The sequence below is a fragment of the Eschscholzia californica genome, unplaced genomic scaffold, assembly GCF_041429995.1.
Source record: "Eschscholzia californica isolate CP2 unplaced genomic scaffold, dmEscCali1.0.p SCAF_6, whole genome shotgun sequence".
NCBI lineage: Eukaryota > Viridiplantae > Streptophyta > Magnoliopsida > Ranunculales > Papaveraceae > Eschscholzia > Eschscholzia californica.
Window position 1 is genome coordinate 40,761,182 of NW_028238483.1, and position 23,054 is coordinate 40,784,235.

The following is a 23,054-nucleotide window of genomic DNA, read 5'->3' on the forward strand; positions in this document are numbered from 1 at the left end:
AGAAAACTCTGTCTAAATCAAGCCAAGACAGAGAGAAATCGACATATCGATTGATAACCACAGGACAACAGTTGATACCGACCCAAATTGAACCTTGACTTTTTGCTCATTTGTCATTCTTGGATTTGGATTAACATGGTTACGGGTGTCAATCAGGTCAGACCAACCAAACACTGTATAGACTATAGATAGCTCAAATTGGCGAAGACGGATATGTCTTGGCCAATAATTGGATCGGGCTAAACCAGCTCATGGGCCTACAAGTTTGTTCGGGCTTGTTTAAATTTCCGAAAAGAGTAGTTGCAATTAAAAAAGTTACAGGCACCCTTTCGTTTGTGAGAAAGAAATTGCGGAGATAGAACAAAGGTTAGATCAGAACTTGTAAAACCATAATCTTGTGGGATACTCAGATGGGGACAAGTTTTTGGCAAGCAGAGCACACCTTCACGAACCTTCAGCCCGACAAGGAGAGACGACAACACGGTATAGCTCAGCCTGGTTCCCACTCTTATTCACGAACCCGTTTAAAAAAAACGCAGACAACTAAGCATTGCATATCTTACATATCTATAGCATTAATTTTTCGGCTAATTTGAGAGGCCTTGTAGGCTAAGCACTTGTAACCAATATAAATTTCAGCTTATTTATGCACGACAAAAGCTTTTTACATGCATGAGCTTTTTGTTATACACATAAGAGCCAAACATGACAAGAAACAGTGTACTCTTTGCCATTGCCTTAGACTACCGGAAAGTGAGAGCAGAGGTGACTCCAATAACACAATAGAGCAGCTGAGTGTAAGGAATACCCAACCACATTGGTCCTCAAAATATTTTGTCTGAAATTGGAAACGTGTGGTTCTTTTGAATAGTCTATGTTTTGTTATGTAAGTAATATAAGTCTATGTTGTTCGATACACGGAGTCATAGCCCTTAAAATATGCTGACCTCTCAAAGAGGAGCTCTCTCTCTCTCACGCGCTCGAGGTTCTACAACCCTCGAAGAGGATTTTGCTTGAAACCCTAGGGATAGAGGGGGCAACATAACACATATGCGAGGGAAGAAAACTAAAACATCTCAAGCACACTAGACATCAGATTACATTTTGAAAAAGATGAAAGCAATGTGTGCAGTTTATAAAACATCTTTTGTTTATGTTAGTTTTAACTATGTCAACCTATATCGTAATAATGAAGCAAATAAATTAGCCAAGTACTCGAGAAAGTCTGCAACCCGATGGTTTTGGTGCAACGAAAGCCTGTCTGAGCCACAAAATTAATCAACAAAGTAATGTTGTATGGGGAGTTTTATAAGCGCCGTCTGTAAGTGTTAAAGACACCTCCCTTAAAGCAAACTTGAGGAGTTTGTTAGTTAAGGAAACGCTTATAACACTTATAAGGGCGCCTTTAAAACTTCTCATCTTGTATTGGAGCAATAAAAGTTGCAGCTCTTGACAAAATATACTTTTGCGAAACCCTCTTTAGGAATCTAATTGTGTAGATGGATATACTTAAGAATTGACCTAACATACAAATAAAGAAAAAAATAGTATTTTCGGAAAAGAACTAAAACTTAATATAAGATTAACTCGGTTAGAGTCCATTATCATCACAACCTTAGTATTTTCGGAAAAGAACTAAAACTTAGAATAGTGTTTTCAGAAAAGAACTAAAACTTAATATAAGAATTGACCGTCACGCAAGTTAATATTTCTTAGGACGAAAGAAGAAATACTGAAAGAGGAAACCACAAAGTTGAAAAAGAAATGAGAAAGCACAAAAGAAGAAAAGAAAAACAAGACAAAGAGACCGAATGCAAATTGATTACCAAGACTTGGGGACTACCAAGGAGAGAATCAGATTTAGGGTTTTCACAGCTTAATTAGTAATTGAATTTACGTCTGTACTAATTTTTTTTGTTGAACCCCTGTACTAATACATAATCGTGATTATTATCATCTTCTCCAATTCTTTGACCCTTTTTCCTCTCAACGAAAAAAGAATCTTTGGCCCCATATGTTCACATGGAGAAATTTGTTTGTAAACGATATTTGAGCCTCTTCCGCAATTGACCATAGACCGTCAGCCCGTTCCATAGCGAAAAGGTTTTCCTTAAGTAATTGTGGTTGTATGTGCATGACCATAAAATACAAGTCATCCAAAAAATAGGAACCACAAGTTTAGTAGAAATGTAGGAAGAATTGATAGGGTGTGAAAAATAGAAAAAGCTTGTATAAGAGATATTAACATGGCAAGTACAAAAGTGGGAATTTTGTCTTCATCCACGTCCACTCCAATAATTGACTGGGAAAAGAACTTCTATATTTTCAGTTAGATCCCTTACAATTTTGAGAATTACTATCATACCCCAATCATTTATTATAGGAAAATAGAGTTTGTTTGTCTATATAATTCTTGGTTTTATATAAATTTTGTGGGAGAAAACCGTTTCCTTCTTCTCGCTCTATCTAGAACTCTGTCTAATACACTTCTTTAGCTTCCGAGATCTTCATATATTACGGAGGAGGGTTTCCTTCTCCGGAATTTCCTCTTGTTATGTATATATTTTTATTTTAATCTATAATAATCATTATTGGAAGTAAAGAACAATTCGTTTTCCAGTTATTAGATTTTCATCATCTCTTCTTCTTCGCTCTGTAATGAGATCTCGTCTCTCCAAACTGCTTCTTTCAATTACCATCCATGCCTACACTAATGATCAATAATGATCCCAGAAATTAGATAAATCAGACTTGAGGGAATAATTATAAAATATTAGATTAACGGCAGTTTCAAACAAGAGCGATTCTAAGAGATAAATAAAAAAGAGAATAGCAGAATCAGTTAGTAGTTTTGAGAGATTTTCAAGAAAAACAGACAAAGAAATGAGAATGGACACACATCAAAGAAGAAATAGAAGAAAATAACACAATGGAAGACGATAAGAAGTTTTTAGCGATGGAGGAAGGAAGATTATACATAAACAACAAGAAGATAAAGTTATGGAGTCACTCAACCTTCATCTTTGAAATCAATTGTCAATGTCTCTCTGGTCACATCCATAAATTCTTCTTCGAGAAACTTGGTGGTGATCTTGATGAAATCGTAATTCGTGTCTACTTGGTTCATCTTGATTACATATAATTAAGTATAATACAGTGCACGACCTTTAGGGTCCTCTCATTTGTGATCTTTAAGATCTTTTTTATTTTGTGGCCTTCATGTTGTCTTTACTTTTGTAAGTTTCGTATTGTAATTTACAATAGTAAATCCATGTTGTACTAAAAGGAGTCAAGAATCTCCAAACCATGTAATGTATTGGATTTAATTCCTACATATGATTGAAAATTCTGGTTTTATAAAAAAGAAAAGTACTTGATTTTTCTTTTCCTAATGCCATTTCAAACTAATTTTCTTTTAACAAAATAAAATCTAATTCAAACTCTAAACTATTTTGAGTTAGAATCTGTATGTATTTATCTTAATATAGATGACTGGTTCAAACTAATTTTGAGCTTGATTAAATCAAACATAATTAAGTCTTATTTTTTCTTTCTTTTTTGATAAAAATAATAAATTAAAATATAATTAAGTCTTGTTTAGAAGGCTGTTATTTCAATAACCTGAAAGTCATACACTTCCAACTAAAATAAATCACGCAAGGATTAAGTTTTAGACAATCCCAACTAAAATAAATTAGGCAAGGATTAAGTTTTAGACAATCCCAACTTACCAACCCTATGTTGCTTTCCCTGCTTAACTGCATTCATACTACGTCTAATAATACATCTACCCCTCGGACAATTCTTTTTTTCTGTTATAACGGTAACAACCATAACCAAGTTATACTTACCACACGATTTAATGACTATATAAACAACTAGAGAGGAGAAGGAAAAGCTAAAAGTTCATAAAAATTTGAAAAGGAGAGAAAAGAAATCGAAAAGATATCATCATCTTAAAGCAGAGTTGGCAAGATAAAAAGGGATTAAATCCAAATGCTGAGAGACTCTAACTAAGTAAACAAAAAAAAATATGTGGGATTACAGGATGCCACATAAGCAATATCAAAGTCACTCTAATCCACGTGGCAACAGATAGGAGGGCAGTGAGATTTCTAAGTTTTCAACCAACATCAACCTCTTATCAACAATATCTAACAAAATAAAACTCACCCACCAAATACTTCATAACTTTCTCTCTCCTCTCACTCTCTCTCTACTCTGTCTCTCTCCCCTCTCTCTCCTCTTTCTCCCTCTCTCTCCTCTTCAATTTTCTGTGTTGGGTTTCATCTTTAGACACTAACATTTCAAGTTCTTCATAGCCATGATTACAGTTACAACTGCTGCAACTCTATCTATACCAATTTCTATCAGTAGAGGATCTAAACTCCATACCATTAAGAAGGTAAGGTTAAATTCTGAATTTATAGGCTAAAAGAAGAGTTGGGTAAGTTGGTTAATGAAGTAATTAATGACAGTTTATGTTTTAATCATCTTATAGGATGTTAGAGGAGGATTCAGAGTATTTGCTATAATAGGAGAGGAAGGAGAAGGATTGATAGAGAAGAAAAAGAAGGATAATTGGGATGCTATATTTCATGTAGAGGATCCAAGAACTAGTAAAATCCAACATAGTAAAAGGAAGTTTTTAGACGCAAATGAAGCTCTTGAAGTTGCTCGATTCGATCTTCAATACTGTGATTGGCGAGCTCGACAAGATTTACTTACTATTGTTCTTCTTCATGATAAGGTCCTTTTTATAAACTTACTTCATTTCATTTTACTCCAATTTGTTGGTTCAGTTTGAAGTGATGGGCATTCCTTTTGTTCTTTAAGGGGTTTCTTTAAATGTTGTTCTTGTTTGGGGTTCTGATCACTCATGATGAGCCGAGGTTTTTAGGGGCATCTAGTTCTTTGATGGGTTTCCGATTTTGTTTTCATGTTTTCTTTCTGTTTGTAAATTTAGTTGATTTAGAGCTTTTATTTATATTAGTAGAACTAATTCGGCTCATCTAAACATTACCGTCTGTTTCACTCTTTCCTTGTTATTTTTATGATTCTTCAACTAATATAAAGTAATAATCTATAAGAACATGAAATAGCTTTTAGAGTGGTTTCCTAACCTCATTTGAGTATCGGGTAAATATGTTATTGACAATTTGGTTATGGCAATTTCATTATGCAGGTAGTGGATGTTCTAAATCCGTTGGCACGAGACTACAAGTCCATCGGTACTGTTAAAAGAGAACTAGCAGAGCTACAAGAAGACCTAGCAGATGCGCATAAACAGGTCCATATATCGGAAGCAAGGGTAGCTACAGCACTAGATAAGCTAGCAGTCATGGAACAAATAGTAAATGATAAATTGTTACAGGATAGAAGCATTACAGAAACTGAATGTACCTCTCTCTCTCCAACTGCAAGTACTTCCTCGTCGCTGTCCTCTGAGGACACCATGAAAAGAAAAATGCCTCGTATTAATGTGTCTGGTCCTGTTCAAGAATATCATCCCCGGTTGAAGAATTTCTGGTACCCAGTGGCTTTCACTAATGACCTGAAAGACGATACCATGGTAAGCTAATCTTATTTTCTCGCACTCAGGTGGTGTTTTTTTATACAAATTTATATCTGTAATCTGACTCGCACGACTGGCTCAGACTGAATGTTAGTCTCACTTGAGTTAGACATAAATACATGTGATTCGAGAACAGATTATCTGAAGTGATTTGAAATGATTATTGTGCCTTTGACCAAACAAGTAAGCATCAAAAGACTCGGATTTAAACAAGTCAGACTGAGGCTAGTCATATTTAGAAATCAGCATAGAGATTCATCAAATCATTCTTAGGAACATTGAGCTTGGTATTGTCGGTTTCAGTTTGGTACTCAATATTCAACCTAATGAGTTGTTCTCTGTTGGTTTTAGATTCCCATAGATTGCTTTGAGGAGCCGTGGGTTGTGTTTCGTGGGAAAGACGGGGAACCTGGTTGCGTTCAAAATACTTGTGCTCACAGAGCATGTCCTCTTCACCTTGGGTCAGTCAATGAAGGTCGCATCCAATGTCCATACCATGGTATGAACAGCTACTCGTCTACATTCCTTTGCCCTCTTTTTTTGCTAGTTGAGTTGGTTAACAACTGAAGTACTTTCTCAGGATGGGAATACTCAACTAATGGAAAATGTGAGAAAATGCCGTCAACACAATTGCGTAAGGTGAAGATAAAATCATTGCCGTGCTTTGAACAAGACGAGATGATCTGGATTTGGCCTGGCAGTGAACCTCCAACATCGACCATTCCGTCCCTCCAGCCTCCTTCAGGATTTAAAGTCCACGCAGAGGTAATAATGATATATTTAGACTTTAGAGATGTAGGTTGATACACATACCTGAATTTAGGAAACTTGTTTTAGTATATATCCTAATCACGTCTTTCCTCTCCTTGTGAATAATAGATTGTCATGGAACTGCCAGTTGAACACGGACTACTACTTGATAACCTTCTCGATCTTGCTCATGCCCCTTTCACTCACACATCAACCTTTGCCAAGGGATGGAGGGTGCCCAGGTTTGTCCTTGTCCTTTTTATACCTAAATATATACAAACCGAAGATATACATTCATCATGTCAGAAAAGATTTTCGTAAAAATTGTCAATTAGATGTTGTTTATATTCATCTCCTGATTGTAAACCAATTCTCTTTCAGCTTTGTGAAATTCTTGACTCCTGCATCTGGGTTACAAGGATACTGGGACCCGTACCCGATAGACATGGAGTTCCGGCCACCTTGTATAGTACTGTCAACTATCGGAATCTCAAAACCAGGGAAACTAGAGGGTCAGAGTACACGCCAATGCTCGACTCATCTTCACCAGCTTCATGTTTGCTTGCCTACTTCAAGAAACAAGACAAGGTTACTGTACAGAATGTCACTCGATTTTGCTCCTATCCTGCAGCATATACCAATGATGCATCTCCTCTGGAGACATTTCGCTGAGAAGGTAACTCATCGTCTTCTTCCTGCAATAAATAACAACATTTTGAAAAGAAAAAAAAGAACTCCAGGGACAAACTATAACAAATAAAAAAAGAACAGAAAAGATAACTAAAAGTATCATAAAGTTTTTAACCATGACCCTGATAATCATATATGCAGGTCTTAAATGAGGATCTACGACTAGTCCTTGGCCAGCAAGAAAGGATGATAAATGGTGCAAATGTTTGGAACTTGCCAGTGTCATATGATAAACTAGGAGTAAGATACAGGCTATGGAGAACTGCAGTAGAAAAAGGATTAAAGCAATTACCATTCAGCAATGAATCCCAATAGATAGCATTTTTGTCGATCATTCAATCAGCCTTACAAACCAAATCGAACAAATCAGATGATTCCATCTCCTCTTGTCATTGGCATTGTTGTTAAGAGTTCAGGATCATGATAAATTCTCTTGCAAGATCCTTGGGGCTAACTAGTCGGAAATATCAAGTTCAATTAGAAGAGTATGATGGATGATTTCATCCCTTCCCTTGTAAAATAAACAAAAGCTGTACACTTGTGTTTATTATTTTCGTGTACAGATCTAAATCCATTATTTGTTCTTCTTTGATGAAGTCGAGCGGTTGTACAACGGCGGTGATATAACAAAATTCCGTTTTCTGTAACTCAGTGTCTGACTAATATGATTTCTCTGATTCATTGCTGCAAGCAGACAAACTAAAGAAAAACAATACTTTTTTCTCCAGTATTTCATAACAGGTTGCTCAATAGGTACATACACATCTAATTCCACTGAAATTGCTAAATAAAAACTGGACAAAATTGATGAAACCAAACAATTTTTCTTCAATCTAGATTTTAATACTGAGAATTGAAGCCAATAGCCATCTCAAATCTAAGGTAAGAGAAAATCACAATTAAGGATAAAAAGCAGAAGTTTTAATCAGGATAAAAAGCATCAGCACAAGAATGAAAATGGAATAGACCATGAACAGATGCAGAGACGCAGTAATGGCACCGCACATATAGCCATGTAGCCACAGAGATGGCCATCCTAATTTCGCACAAGACTAAGCGGAATAGATCATCAAATAAAGGCTTGAAAATAATTTTTTGTTTAGGAGTTGATAAAGATTATCTAGAAAGAAAACTATACCTTTGTTTGCTGGTTAGACAGTTAGGCTTTTAGTATTTGTTTCTTTCCCCGAAAGCCAGTTGTTTCTATGTCTTTGTTAGTTAATAAGATGAGGAGATTTATTCTGAATCTATCATTCATGCATTCACAATAGGCAACAGTGGGACAGATATTAAGTGGATGGTCAAATTTCGGGATCCTTATCTAACGGACAGATCAATCAAGAGACCACCGATTCGCAGACTCACTAAGAACCTTATAAGAATGACGGAGGTTCCTTTAATGTTCTATGCTTCGAGGAGCATAGAACACCCGATTTTATTGTACAACACTAAAACCCACGGGTATAAACATACTAATCAGTGATCATTATAACATCAATACAGGAAAACTCTTGAAAGCACATTAAGAACATTATAGCTCTGCAGTCAAGGTGGAAGCCATCTGATTGGTACCAACCCAGAAACAAGGGAGCAGCCTAACCTCCCTAGGAAGAAAATTACCGTTCTTAGCTGAGTTCTGGTAGTATTAGATATTTAGCAACCAAAGAAATTTCAAATTTGGTAGTATACTTATGATTTATGAATGCTAGAATTGCAAGTTTCCGAGTAGCTTAACAACTAGTAGAGACCAACCCCTTTATATACATGTTTTTAGTTTGTTTCTTCCACCAGTTAATGTATACACAAACTTTTGTTGCATACTTGCATTTATATTTCCTATCGTTTCTTTACTGCTTTTCCGGTGTAGTCCTAGTTTAGTTCTCATTATGCTAAGCTTCAGCATTGCCTACTTAGGTTACCAAAGTAATGGATTGTTCAGAGAATAATTGAAGGGTATAAGCATAATATCCATGGAAAAGATTATCTATGTAAGCTGAAAAACAACCTAAAATTGATATCGTTTTACAATTACAGACTGATTTCCATGTTTGCTTGCATGGCCAAAACAAAATGCTGAAATTTATCATACATTAAGTGAGAAGAAGACTTCCTCATGTAACATTTTGACTTTTGGGTGAAGAAAATAAATCCTGATTGTTCCTTCTGTCGATCCACTTACATAAATAACTTCTTATTGTGATTCTGTAGTTGAAACTTCTGTGTAGTTATACATGCCTGTTCGACTCTCTACGGTCAAATTTCCTTCTTTAACCTTAGTCCAGGAAACTCTCCACAGAGTGAGCAAACTTTGCCTGGAAGAGGAAAAACACAAAATGTGAGTAAATCGTTCAGAATTACAAAACAATTTTGATTCGTAGTAGATAGAGAAAGTAAAACAATATCTCAACATAAAAGCAGATGAGTTTTGCCACTTGTCAGCTAATAATTGTTCCATAACAATACTAATAAGATAAAACTAAGACGCGATTATTAGTGTATACAAGCAAGGTCAGAGTTATTTCCGGAAATGGTGAAGAATGTTGCATGTGAGTTTAGTCCAATTAAACTTCCATCAACATGTTCCACCATAACGAAGATTTACGATGGACACTCACTGCATATCGGTAGAGCTATGGTTCGTTTGCTACAATTGCAAATTGACTCCCCAATTATGAGCAACAAGAAAAGAACTAGACAGCTAGGTGATTCTTAGCCTCTTCTTAAACCACACAGGAGTTTTAGTAAAGAAACCATGCTTGGATTCAGTCACTTATCTGTCAGGTTCATTCCCAGCCCTTGGGTGTTCAGCAGAAGATATCATTCATGGGTATCCATACAAAAAGTATTACACAAGCAGCTTTCAATATTGTTACGTGTCAACACACCAAATAGGGATTAATGATAACTGTAGCAGAGTTTTTCCTCATAATTTGATTGCACAAGAAGCATCAAATATGTATAAAGTGATGTAAGCAAGAAGTGCGGGAAAAGAGCGGAGTCCTCTACCTTTGTGGCTCTATTGTTCTCTTTGCAAGCATAACTGCTAAGAAAGCAGGAACCATTGCAGCGGCTAAATGCTTGAGAGTATGCCCACTAACAACATGAAGAGTCCATTTGTAGACTAATTTATCTTCTGCTTCTAAGACTTTAGCTAAGAGATAAAATCCTGCAGTGAGCATAGAAAGGTTACATCGATGCACAACATCCAAGAGTAGAGGTGTCTTTTAGGCTAGGTTGGCCGGCTCCAAGTGGTCCTGGCCTGGGAGGCGGCAACACTGGCTAGTACAGGCATAATTGGTGGCTTTTCAACCCGTGTACATAATAATATGAGAAATTAATGAATAAGAAAACATATACTACAATCGCAATGCACTTCCATTTTGTGAACTCCAAATATATTATGACCTAGATCAGATCGGTTCTTCTTTAAATAGCTTTTCGTGCAGTTCCCGCAAAGCTGGAAGATGTCTCATATATTTTGTGTACATTAGTCAATTCTAACTAGGATGGTCTAAAATTTACTCCACAATCAAATGGCCAAGTTCCAAGTCCTTATAGTTCGAAGTATTTGAGAAAAAGACAAGGTATATAATTTATGTGGGCTACACAAACCGTCCTACCTAAGCCTAACTCCAAACTCATCTTCGTTCTGATATCAGTGTCGATAGTACATTTCCAGCAGCAGCGACAGTTACATGGTTGTTATGCAAGTGTAAATAGTAGCGACGATGAGAGTTCTTGTACAAGAACCAAATAGAGGTGATTTAAAAATGTGATGAAGATATAATGATCTCGAAATCAAGGAGCGAGACAGACATAAACAAGCCAAAGGACGGCATCTATGTCCTAGCCTGGGCATGCCTGAAATGCAAGCTTGACCCATCTACCTTGTCCTAACCCTCTTAGGGCAGGCCCCTCTTAAATAGGCTAAACTCTACTGAAAGAATCGCTGATATATCTTATTTTATGATAAACACGAACCTGCAGCCCAGAGCCAGTAAGTGGAGTGCGTATACATTGGAGGCATTAAGATAGCCATAGCTGGAATAGCAATAAGAGGAACGAACTGGACTATTGCATAAGGGCGTAGATCATCAAAAAACCTGCAGCATACAGTGAAGTTCTAATTCCAAAACTAAAGCATAGACTAGAAAGTCAACAAATTACAACATTTGCACCCAACCAACAGAAAATGATAAAGCAGAAGAAGATAATAGAATTTTACCTCCAATACAAAATGCTTATTATGCCTGCCAAAATAAGAGGTAAGATAGATATAGTTCCTTTCCTCTCATCGATTCTCTCAATGATAAAAATAGCCACTATTGATGTGAAGGCTACAGTCATCTGTTTTTTTATGAACAATTCATAATTAAAACACGTATATTAATATAATGTGCACAAATAATTCAAACTTTCTACATATATGAAGAAAAATTTCTGCTGTAAAATGTAAAGATAGAGACGATATCATGAATGTTACAGAAACAGAAAGATGGTGATAAGGAGATATTATATTGAGGTGTGTAAGAAGCTTACTGGCAAGCGATCCCACACCAACGTAGCATCATTTGGGTTGAGATGATAATAGGAAGAGCCAAACGCAACAGCAGCCACACCAATGAAAAACCATGTCCAGCCCCATAATTCCCCTTGCAAGCTATTAGTATTACAAAAAAAAACATCACATAAAAATAGTCTTTTTATATGTTTTCTAGCTCATCCATAAGAAAAAGATAATAGTTTTACCTTAATAAACCAAACCAATGGGTCGAGACACTGATATTATACTTACTACATTTTTTAGGAAAAATTTACCTTAATCGAAAATAGTTTCCACGATGACAGAGTATCAAGCCAATTACACCAATGACAAGAAATGGGAAATTTGAGATGACATTCAAGGCATTAGGTATCCCTGAAATGAAGAAAACCAGTGAAGATATCATACATATAGTAACATTCTTGACCTTTTCGATAAATTTTTTTTTACATGTTCAAGTATATAACAAGATAATTATTACAAGGAGAAATGTGAAATTAGTATTAATGACCCAAGAAATGGGTAACCAGAATCAGAGAACCAAATTAAGATAGACATCATATACAACTGATAAGGAAGTGGAAAACTAAACTAAAATCTTAAACTTCAGTTCATATGACAACAACCATTCCACTAATGGTAATACTTTTATGAAGTTATTACTGTCTACAAGTTTCATCAAAACCCTAAAAAAGCAAAATTTGGTGAACTTCTAATTCACCAAAATTGATCGCAAGATTGGAGAAGAAGCTGAACAATCTAACATCAAACGAAGCTGAAGAATCAACAAACATCAAAATAAAGGAAACAATCAGAGAACACAGTGAGAGAGAGAGAGAGAGAGTATACCGAAGAATGTGCGTTGATCGGCGAAGTCGTGGTAGGCTTGAGGTTGAGGAAAGGCGGGAGTAACGATCATCAAAACCACAAAACACAAAATCGAGATAACACAAATATATATGTTTCTTTTCCTCATTTTTGTTATAATCTAGTAATTGTTTTACTTCAAGCTTTTGATCCACAAAATCAACAAGTTAGAGAGAGAGGGAGTTTGGTCTAATGAATGGTTTCTTCTTCTTGTTCTTGTTGTTAGTAGAGCGAGAACGGAGACTAATTTCTGATTCGTTGAGATTGGTGGGTGCTTCGATGGAAACTTATATACTAGCACTATAATCTCATGAATCACCTGCCACGTGGCAACCATCTAAGCGACAACTGATATAGTGAGACCATTTCTTTTTAACACGCTACTTCTATCTGCCCTGCTTCCAAATATATATATCCACAAAGATTACTTGTGTGCAGTTGTATTCATCATTAATACCCAAATTAGAGGTATGGTCTGAATCTTAGTACTCAAAGGTTCGAGACACGCTAAATAATTCAAAACCCAAAATTAAGAGTTAACAAGTTCCATATCTAACCTAACCTGGACCAAAATGATTGTTTATTCTGTTTGTTTATTAACTGTGAAGATAAAAATAAATTGGTGTTTAGTAGACTAACTATTTATGAGTATTTTTTGAGCAATCTTTTTAAGGGATATAAATTCTTTTTGTAAAACATTTCAAATTAGCTTTGGAGAATCTTTTTAAGGGATATAACTTTGTGTTATTGTTTGTAACAAAGATAAAGTACTAAATGGATACAAAAAAGACTTCATCAAAAAAAAAAAAATGGATACAAAAAAGACCACGTGAACTAAGATTGCAAGGGTGGAGTTATGTGAAGACTAATTCAGGGCCTCAGGCTATGCGCTTCGCATAGATTTGGAGCAAATCTAACCAAAATCGCTTATTAGTCCAGTTGGTTGAAATTTTAGCGCGGTTTAGTAGGTCAGAAGTCCTCTCCACACCACCTCCTATAACGGTTAAAAATGCCTCCCTTGGAGTAAATTTGAGAGGGAATGTGACACCTTTAACACATAGAAAGTGTCTTTTACATAAAAGTTATTTTTCGATTTGCCCCCTAAAGTATGACCAACTTTCAGATCTGTAGTCTGAGAAATAGGAAAACCAAATACAGGATAGAGTGAATAACTAACTACAGGGAATTTCACTACTTCAGTCTAAATTTTACTTCTTTACCATCTGAAATTATAAGTGGAAATTAATATTATAGACTAACCAAGGCCTAAAATCGTATTTTGACGAAATCATGGACAAATGTAAGGCTTCATCAGCATAGCTAATAGCTTCCTTCTTCTCTGGTGTAGTCAGCTATTCTTTACCAAGCAAGTCATAGAAAACCCTTGGTTTTTTGCATTTTGAGATGCATAGGCGCTACGGAAAACAACAAACGTAAAGTTAGATTTGAAGCAAGACATTGAATTCAAAATTATTGTTGAGATATCTTTGAATCCCATAGAGGGGAAGATGACATCGTTTTAACACATAGGTAGTTTCGAGAATATGTGAAATATTGAATATTTCGAAATGGTTTCAATAAAGAATCTATACCAGTCCAACTTAGATGATGCACTTCTTGATATATTTACTCACTAACATGATGATATAATCAATGAGTTGAGACTGCTTACCTGAATTGCGTACGATAAATGAATTAAAGTTGGTTCGGACCATGGTTTGCCAATAAACTGCAAGCCAATGGGCATTCCCATCTTGTCATATCCAACCTATCAAAATGTGGAAAAGTAAAGTGAATCAATAGTTTGTCAGTTCCACTTTGAATGTCAACTCAGGTATGGAATTGGTTTATAAGATAAATTTAGTTTGAGATCGGTTTTCCTATGAAGATCACCTCCATGATTCTAGAGAGGAACAACAATGCTCTACCTATGTTATTTTTAGAGGCATGCTCTACCGTTTCTAGGCATTGACGGTCTAGTACTCTAAATTTGACATACACCTAATTTGCATCCTCAATTAAACCATATGCAAAAATTTATAGGATTAACCAATTGAGTAGTTAACTTGTTAGATGTTTGAAAGAATGTCTATTTTATTTGAGTTATAGAAAATATATGTTGTCTAAGCATATTCGTAAACATATATTGAGACCTAAAATAGTGTAGACGAAGAGATATACCCCTAGCGAACCACATATACTAAACAAGTAATTAGCTGCATTTCAGGTAACATTTGATTTATTACTAGAGATCTACTAAATGATACTATTGTTTAGAAGTTATTTCAAAAAAAAAATAAAAAAATTTACCGGTACAGATATTGCAGGCAGTCCTAGAAAATTTCCCGGTACTTGGTACCGTACCAGTGCCGCTGAAACAACAGAAAAAAAACAGTTGAATTCTTTTATACCGACCACCTATATCTTTATTAACAGTAGCATATGAAAGGGATCAAAGTGAAGATCCTTGTTTATGGACAAATTATAGGTACCAAAATACATTATAGACAAACAAAGGATTGTGATAAATACTGAATTTACCTCCATTCACATAGTCAAATTCACCATATTTGATAGCAGTATTCGTAATTGGGAAAGCGGTGGCCCTGTCAAAGACAACTGGTTAGCGAGGGTGTATCTAAATTCCGCATAACCATCGCGTACAAATGCTAGTGAAACTGAGAACAGATTCCGTATCAAGAAGGCGAATGAATGTAATGTCAATTAGAAAAAAAACAAACCCTGTTGTAGGTGTAACAATGACATCTGCATACTCAAAAATATTCTTGTACATCTGCATGTGTCGATTCCTGCAGATATATTGCAAAAAAAAAACATATTGTGCTGCGTGAAGAAACAGGAGGAACGGAAAAAATCAACCTTGGGGCATTCCATTTATGAGATATCACGAATAATCGCCAGGCAAACGGACTAAAATTCCTCTACTCAAATGAGGTCAGCCTTATCCTTTGTTAGGGGGTAAGTGTTGTTGGCTCATTAAGCCGGATCCTAATCTTGGAGACTTAAAGTAAATATGCATCATATGGCCATTTTAGAAAACAAAAAAGTTGATGTAACTGAGATAGATATTGGCTTCAGAAGAGCTGCTGATAAGAAAGGAGATAGGGAGAGAATAGCCCTTCTGTTATGATCTTGTGATCCTCCGAAAATGATATATATATATATATATAGTAAAACATGGAAGATTAATAATGTTTGGGTGTATGGAGTACCTAATACGCTGGGCATTCAAGTACTCCCGGCCGCTAAAAGTATCATATACACGAAGTGCTACCCTTGTGTCCCAACCTAACTCTGCACGATTACTAATTGAAACAGAGTTTGTCAGCAGTATTTCTACTTAAAAAATTAATGCCCGAAATAAAGATATCAAAGATTGAGATAACATACAACTTCTTTGGGTAAGACTTCAACGAAGCATTACACTCTGCACCTATTGTTATATAATGTGCAAGTCGCATGGTTTCGATCTCTGGTATGGTCATCTCTACAACCTTAAAGATAAGAAATTCTAAAGGATATGAGAAAATTAACGGGTTTATTTATCATCAAATTGGTCTTTCCATGTATAAATCGATAAGAATTTTATATATGCATATACATTACCTTCCATCCATAATTCTTGCAAAGCATGTCAATGGCTTGATTGCAGCAGTTTATAATCTCATCGTTGCAGTCATTGAACCACTACCCAACAAACACCAATAAAAGATTGAAGTTAATGTCAAGGTAAAAAATACTAAGATCGCGAAAGTTTGAATTAGAGACAGGCTAAAAGATTGATCACAAACCTCTTCATACTTTGCCATTTTGATGTTGGAAATTGAGTTTGTGAACTGCAGAAGTGGGAAATCTACTTTGGGCTGATAAGCCAAAATAAGAAAGGGCCGAAATTAGTAAAACATTGTTTATCAAAAAAGAACGTGAGAAGCAAGGAATAAAATGTCGACATATTTCGGTCGAAATGACCGAAACATGTCCTAAATTCACATCATCGAAACGAAATTTCCACCGAAATCTGATACGAAATTTCGAAACTGAGATTTAGGTTTAGGGTTTCGAAAGATTCTAAAATCAGAAACTCATATAATACCTTAGTCGTTTATCTTTTACCTATCTGTTAATTTGTTTCATCTTTCTTGACTACTTCTCAAATATTTTGTTCTTCAAGAGATTCTTCTCTTCTTTAGGTGATCTTTAACTTTAGATTTCGATTTTAGGAATTTAGTTTGGGATTTGAAAGAAAATCTAAAGAGAGAGGAAGAGGGAACAGTCGAAACCGACTGAGAAGTCTTAGAAATAGGGATTAAGGGTTGTATTTAAGGGGAAAACAATTTTTACTACAAAACAAGTATGTTTTGTTTTATTTTTTGTTAGCCCCCTAACTATTACTATTATAGCAGATTGGATCCTAAGCTAACTGTTTTAGGTTTACCTCTGAAAAATAATTCAATGTACCCCCTAAACTAACTGTTTAATTGCAGATAAGCACCTAACTTAACTGTTTTAGTACTAATAGAGTTAAATAACTCAATTTACCCCCTAAACTAATTGTTTTATTGTAGATTAGTACTGAACTTAATTGTTTTAAAACTGTTTTATCATTCCGGAAATTTGTAAAATTTCCACACAGAGTGAAACGTTTCCACGAAACGTGTCCACTTTTGGACCGACCGAAATTTCCATCGAAACCGACATTTCATTCCTTGGTGAGAAGAGACTTTCATACAAAAAGGATCACTGCACAATGGTGTGTGGTTGCTTATATGAAATATGAACGAGAGCATTCCAGTCGAACATAGGAGTGCAAATGAGAAGCCCAGTTGATCATCATAATTAAGCTCTCTTTGTCATACCTTGGGTATTACGGAAGCATAGGAACATCAAGGTTTCTTATGGTCGAGAAGATTCAGCAGAAACAACTGTTTCAGGGAAATCACATTTGACGTGTAGCCTTCCGGATATAACGATCTAACAGGGTTCAATTTTCCTATTCTTTATATCTAATTATGATGCATTTTCTTTCTAAGCTTGTAACTGTTGAATTATACATTCTAAACTCGCTTGAAGTAATTTTTCGTAGGTAATTATTTTTCAAAATTTTCGAAAAGCTCTAGATGGTAAAATTTTCCATGTCCTTAAGTTTCTATTTTCTTTGTAGATGATCAAGAAAAGTAGCTCAGCTGAAGGATATGTGAATGTTTTGAGCGAAGTGTGATATAGGTTAACTTACCAGTAACGAAGTCTGATGATTTGATGGAGAGTGGCCGCTTATAGCTGCATAGCTGAAGACAAATAAGATCATCTATACTGAAGCATGAGCTTGAACAGGTAAATAAGGCAATCACAGAGACAAGAAATAAAAAGGAATATAGAAAGACTAACACAATAAATGCGTCTTCGACTGTCGCAGCTAGTACGCCAACCATTCCCACTGTCCAGTTTAGAGGAAGAACTCTGGAAATAAAAGGCAGAAATAGTATGAGTTTCAAGATACGTCCATTCTTTTTGAAGAGAGAGAAATGGATAATTTTCAAGAAGATATTGTTCCAGTTTTTCTATTTACCCTGAATGAGAAACGCGACCAAAACCGGGTTTCAGACCAACAACACCACAAAGAGCAGCAGGCATACGCACAGAACCTAAATAATGTATGATATGGGGATATCAATTCTACGCAAAAAACTTGTGAAGTTACTAGTAAGAATAAATGATACTTCAAGTTAGTCGAAGAAGTAAAAGAACTACTAACCGCCTCCATCTACACCAAGGGCAGCAGGACACAATCCAGCCGAGACGAGTGTGGCTGATCCGCTAGAAGAACCTCCAGAGATCTTATTTACATCATAAGGATTTCTAGCAGCCCTGTAACAGACATGAATGACCATTCTTGTATCATTTTCTGACTCAATGAGGCAGAAAAGGAAATTAATCTGCAGCATTTCAGATCACAAAGTGAAAACCGCTACCTTACCCGTAATGAGGATTTATCCCACTTGTTCCAGACCCAATCTCATGCATGTTGCTTTTCCCAACAAGTATAGCACCACAAGATCTTAGGTGCTTCACACAGCATGCATCCTCTGTACAAGGTCTCAGTTTGTGTAGCCACTTCGTACCTCCTAGAAAAGCATGATTGTTGTAAGAAGTCTCAAAAGGTAAAATAAATAACATATAACAAATCAGTAATTACAAGATGTAAAAAAAAACATCCAAGATAGACAGAACTACCTGTAGTTGGATAAGGCATACAGTCTATTTCATCTTTAATAGCAATGAGGACTCCATCCAAAATAGATATTGGATTGCCTGCATATTGTAATAGACAGTGACACTGATACTGGTCATGTTATCTCTTCAAAAATAACAAAAAAATAGATTAGGTTTAAGTTAATATTTCGACAATATGCGAATATTTTGCCCAATTTAATGAATAATGTCGAGTATTCGTTCTATTTCATCGCAGTTATATGTTACTATCATGTGGCATTGACCTATCAATAATTATAGAAGCTCACTTGGCTATCTAGAAATTCGGCTTACAAGTGAAGTATTAACCAATCTTTATGGACGTCACAAATACACCATGTATTCGACCCCCCTTCGTGTTAAGGCCTAAATGAACTTTCACAACTAAACAGGTGGTTTAGAATAACTTAAGCTCTGGGATCGACACACCCAACCCACCTCTGTCGAGATTATGAGGGAAGGGCTGCCAAGGTTTTATACACTTCACAAATACACAATACTGAGGCATTGTGTAATATTGTACAACAATAACAGATAAATACCTTGTTTATATCGAAGAGTTGATTCAGTAGCTTGTTTTATAATATCTTCGGAATTATAGTCAATAAAGAATGACATTTGCAAGGGAGCGCTGGAACATTCACTGACAGCAGCAAGAAAGCGCTTCGCTACCTGCACAACTCCATATTTAAAATCCCCAAAAGGATAACCAAGTAACAAGCAGAAAGAGGTAATAGTCAGACATAATAGTTATAGAGGATTACAATAAAGGTAGTCAATATGGTTATATGGAACTATACGATACGAGTACCTTTTCGTACTGAAAGGACAGAAAAAAATAGATGAATGTGGACAAAAAAAGTAAGAATTCTAAAAGACAATACACACGAACTAAATTCTATTTGTAAGGTCAAAATCGAATTAGATATGTATGATGATGGAAAACAATCTGTTAATCAAGAAATATAGAATCCACTAAAAGTTTTACCACTAAAGGTGTTGTTTCTCTTGAAGTATAAGATTTTGAATAATCTTGAATTGTCCAACGCCGAAAAGTTGGCTCATCATTCGGTATTGCTTCATGACATGAAGGCAAGCAATCAATGGCTTCTTGAACTTGTTCAAGAGGAGACAGATCAGGAAGGATCGACTTGACTTCTTGCTCCTTGAGGTCTGTCATGATCCACTTAAGTTAGATAGCAGAAACGACAGAGACTTCTGACAAATTATAAGGTTATAAACCAATTTATGAACATCGTAGCAACGAATGAGGAAGAAAAGAAGGAACTAACCAAGAGATTTACAAAGAGAAACATTTTAAGAGTTTTTCTTACTTCTAGAGATATAAATATTGAATACCATACTTATGTAGCATGATTCTATGGGATTATTGAATTTTCTACTGAGAAACTTACCTTCCCATGGATAAGAAGGGACATAAGCAGGTGGCTCCTTTAACTTTGCAAACGAGACATGCTGCAAAATTGAATGATTATCAAAAGATAGTAAGGAGACGGATGGTTCTTAAGATGACTGTAACTGAAGAAGCTTTAAATTCTTGAAATCAGAGAACCCAAAAAAAATGGAAGCTTAGACCCTATATAGGAAGCTTGAATGAGTTTCATAAAGCCCAAATCTATTCATAGCTTGTTTGAATGGGTTTCGTGAAGCTTCAAAATCTTGGGAGAGAGTGCTCCCTGCCATCGAGAGCCATATTTACCGCTAAACTGTAGGTTCTGATAACAGCATTGATTCAAGCAAATGCTCGAAAGTAACAGAAAAAACAATTATAGATGAAACAAATGCTCATGCATCAAAAAGGTCATACCTTGTGAATAAGATTATCTCTCTTCAGTATATACAATACCAAGTCGCCTAAGCCTCTAACCTCCAAGAGCCATGTGAAAATCTTAATGATAATCCCAGCCATACGAGGAGCTACGTAAACATGAAAGTTTTTCCGAGTCAATAGATGTGTAACTATCAAATAAACTATCCGATTTCGCAGTTCCATTTCACCCGTAATTTCGAATATGATGTCTCATGAGAAAATGTAAAATTTGAAGTAAACAAATATTGCTAATAAAACACATAACTGAACAAAGTTCCCAATTCATTATTTATCCACAACGAAATATTGATCTTTATTACAAAATTAGTTCCAAGGGTAGCCTACTTTTAGATGCATCCCTACTCTAACCAATGTGACAAGTTTTATATTCCCTTTATGATTTTTTTTTTGTCAAATAACCTAAACATGGTGAAGATAACACATAGATAGGCTCTAGGGTAGTACAAAAACACCTCTATCCAAACTGAAATGGTTTCTTTCCGTGACTATTTATATGAAAACCAAATTAAACATCCAAAACATTCTGCACTTAGTTTCGAATATGAAGTTGGCTCTTGTTAAGTTTGTGGTCATCCAACTCAAAACCAATTGACCATCAGTAGAGAGGACCTAGACATCATATTATTGGTTGCTAGATCACCCTTCTCCCATGTGGGACTATTCTCACACGCCCTAAACTGAAATAACTGAGGACACATACAAAATTGCCGAACCTAATTTCATGGACTGGATCCAACATCCCAAACCCACTAAAATTTTGAAAGAAGGTCTACTCCGGATCTCAAACCAATCTATTTTCATTTTGCTTCATTTTCCCCTTTCCTATTAGGGTTTCATGTTGGTTTTGTTAATATAAGCAAGTTAATAAAGAGTAAGAACAAGTAAAGCTGATGAAAGTAGTAATTGATCAATTAGGAGATCTATCTAGTTGAAAAAAGAATGAAAAACCTTTAACGCTTGATGGAAGGTAAGTCTCATTGCTGTTAGGGCTAAGATCGAGCTCTTCCACAGGCTTGAAAACCTTACCTTCGTCTCTGAACAACACCATCCTATCCTAGAGAGAGAAAAAGAGATTTTAGAGAGAGAGAGAGAAAGAGGTTGTATAGAGGAAGGAAGGGAAAGAGAGAGAGGTATAAATGAGGGAGTGGGAAAGGGAGTGATGGAGAAAACAAGACCATTATGGAAATTAATGAAACTTCAACCGATTCCTATGAAGTTGGTGAATACTGACTGATAGAGAGAGAAACAAGAGAGAGAGAGGGTAAAAAAGAGTGTGTGTGGGTTGAATGAATAGTTAGTTAGTTAGTTAGGTTATAATTTATTTTTCCCTCCAATTTCAACCGTTTCATTCCCTCCATCCATCCCACCTCCTAAAAATTCAATGTCTCACCTATCACATTATTAAACGCCAACAACTGGTTTGGTAAGTGCATATATTTCGCAATGTTGAAGTATCAAGTTTCATACGATGGAAGTTCAAATCTAGTAATATTGAATCTGAGTATAAATAAAGTAACTTTTGTAGATTTTAGGCCATTTAATTCGTCGACTTTAGACCAGTAGTACAGTACCAATGTCTTCGTAATGACCATTGTAGTCGATACTAAAAAAGAAGTTAATACTGGTGGGGGGGTTAGTTTCAAAGGTGCCCCCATAAGTGATATAGGCACGCCTCCTCCACGGCAAATTTGAGGGGTATTTGTGAGGGAAGTAGACGCCTTTTAACACTAAAGGTAGGCGACTTTAAAACTTCCCCAACTATTATCCCACTTTCATTTATTTTTTCTCAACAATGATTGAATGGGCAGAAGAGTGGGAATATGATGTGAACCAGATTTCTTCTTTTGTGTCTCTCTAATTTGTTAGGTCACATTTCTATTAAGTTTCGTCTAAATTTTTGGATATTATATCAATCTTGTCATTTTCTCTTTGTGAAAATGTTAATCCTAACACTCTTTACAATTCCTCTCATAAAAAAAAAACTCTTCACAATTTTAACTTAAATAAAATGAATACCATATTCGTCTTGACATCTTAGGTATCTTTAGTTTGTTGAAAGGGAAATCAGCAAAGTTTGTCACTAAAAATTTCAAGTGCATTTACTATAAAATAACATCTAACGGAAGACTTTATTTTGTACCTGTGTTAATTGAAAAAATAGACCAATATTTTTGTCAGTATGGTTTTCTCGGCGAAACCATACAAATAGTACAAACTATATAAAAAAAACATTTAATAATTTATATTGTAGAAAATTGAACCAAATATCTAATTTCATGTAAAACTTTATGTAAAGGACAAGTCAAATTTCTTTTAAGTTTGTGCAAAAATGTTCAAACTTATACAAACCACTGCAAAATCTATCTCTATACATTGTGAGTACTTATGAGTGGTTGAGGTAAAAGGTTGAAGTACCACTAATCTTTAAGTTAGTACTTATGAGTAGTTGAGAATCAGTATAGGCTGATTTGGTAACAAAGAAATACAACATGAAAAAGCTAATGTAG

General features: G+C 35.5%; 3 protein-coding genes across 3 annotated transcripts; 1 reads left to right on the forward strand and 2 right to left on the reverse strand.

The window, feature by feature from the left end:
- The first annotated feature begins 3,900 nt into the window (after positions 1-3,900).
- CH1 (Pheophorbide a oxygenase family protein with Rieske 2Fe-2S domain-containing protein) lies at positions 3,901-7,662 on the forward strand. The gene is made up of 8 exons (XM_086649001.1): positions 3,901-4,405; positions 4,502-4,750; positions 5,186-5,572; positions 5,927-6,074; positions 6,156-6,340; positions 6,455-6,567; positions 6,707-7,001; positions 7,157-7,662. Exons 1-8 carry the CDS (start codon positions 4,325-4,327, stop codon positions 7,328-7,330), a joined length of 1,632 nt encoding a protein of 543 aa, XP_086505127.1. The 5' UTR covers positions 3,901-4,324; the 3' UTR covers positions 7,331-7,662.
- A 1,342-nt stretch (positions 7,663-9,004) lies between these two features.
- Positions 9,005-12,845, reverse strand: SAG18 (senescence associated gene 18). Its single transcript, XM_086649002.1, has 7 exons — positions 12,408-12,845; positions 11,834-11,933; positions 11,555-11,675; positions 11,241-11,362; positions 10,997-11,118; positions 10,022-10,181; positions 9,005-9,327 (listed from the first exon to the last, which is right to left on the reverse strand). Exons 1-7 carry the CDS (start codon positions 12,532-12,534, stop codon positions 9,207-9,209), a joined length of 873 nt encoding a protein of 290 aa, XP_086505128.1. The 5' UTR covers positions 12,535-12,845; the 3' UTR covers positions 9,005-9,206.
- Positions 12,846-13,453: 608 nt separating this feature from the next.
- Positions 13,454-21,953, reverse strand: LOC147534904 (fatty acid amide hydrolase-like). Its single transcript, XM_086649000.1, has 20 exons — positions 21,496-21,953; positions 20,524-20,633; positions 20,111-20,171; positions 19,684-19,868; positions 19,238-19,367; positions 18,678-18,755; positions 18,421-18,568; positions 18,199-18,311; positions 18,013-18,088; positions 17,832-17,903; positions 17,680-17,731; positions 16,238-16,309; positions 16,053-16,133; positions 15,837-15,940; positions 15,659-15,751; positions 15,167-15,235; positions 14,967-15,031; positions 14,736-14,797; positions 14,098-14,193; positions 13,454-13,840 (listed from the first exon to the last, which is right to left on the reverse strand). Exons 1-20 carry the CDS (start codon positions 21,593-21,595, stop codon positions 13,778-13,780), a joined length of 1,830 nt encoding a protein of 609 aa, XP_086505126.1. The 5' UTR covers positions 21,596-21,953; the 3' UTR covers positions 13,454-13,777.
- Positions 21,954-23,054: the final 1,101 nt, after the last annotated feature.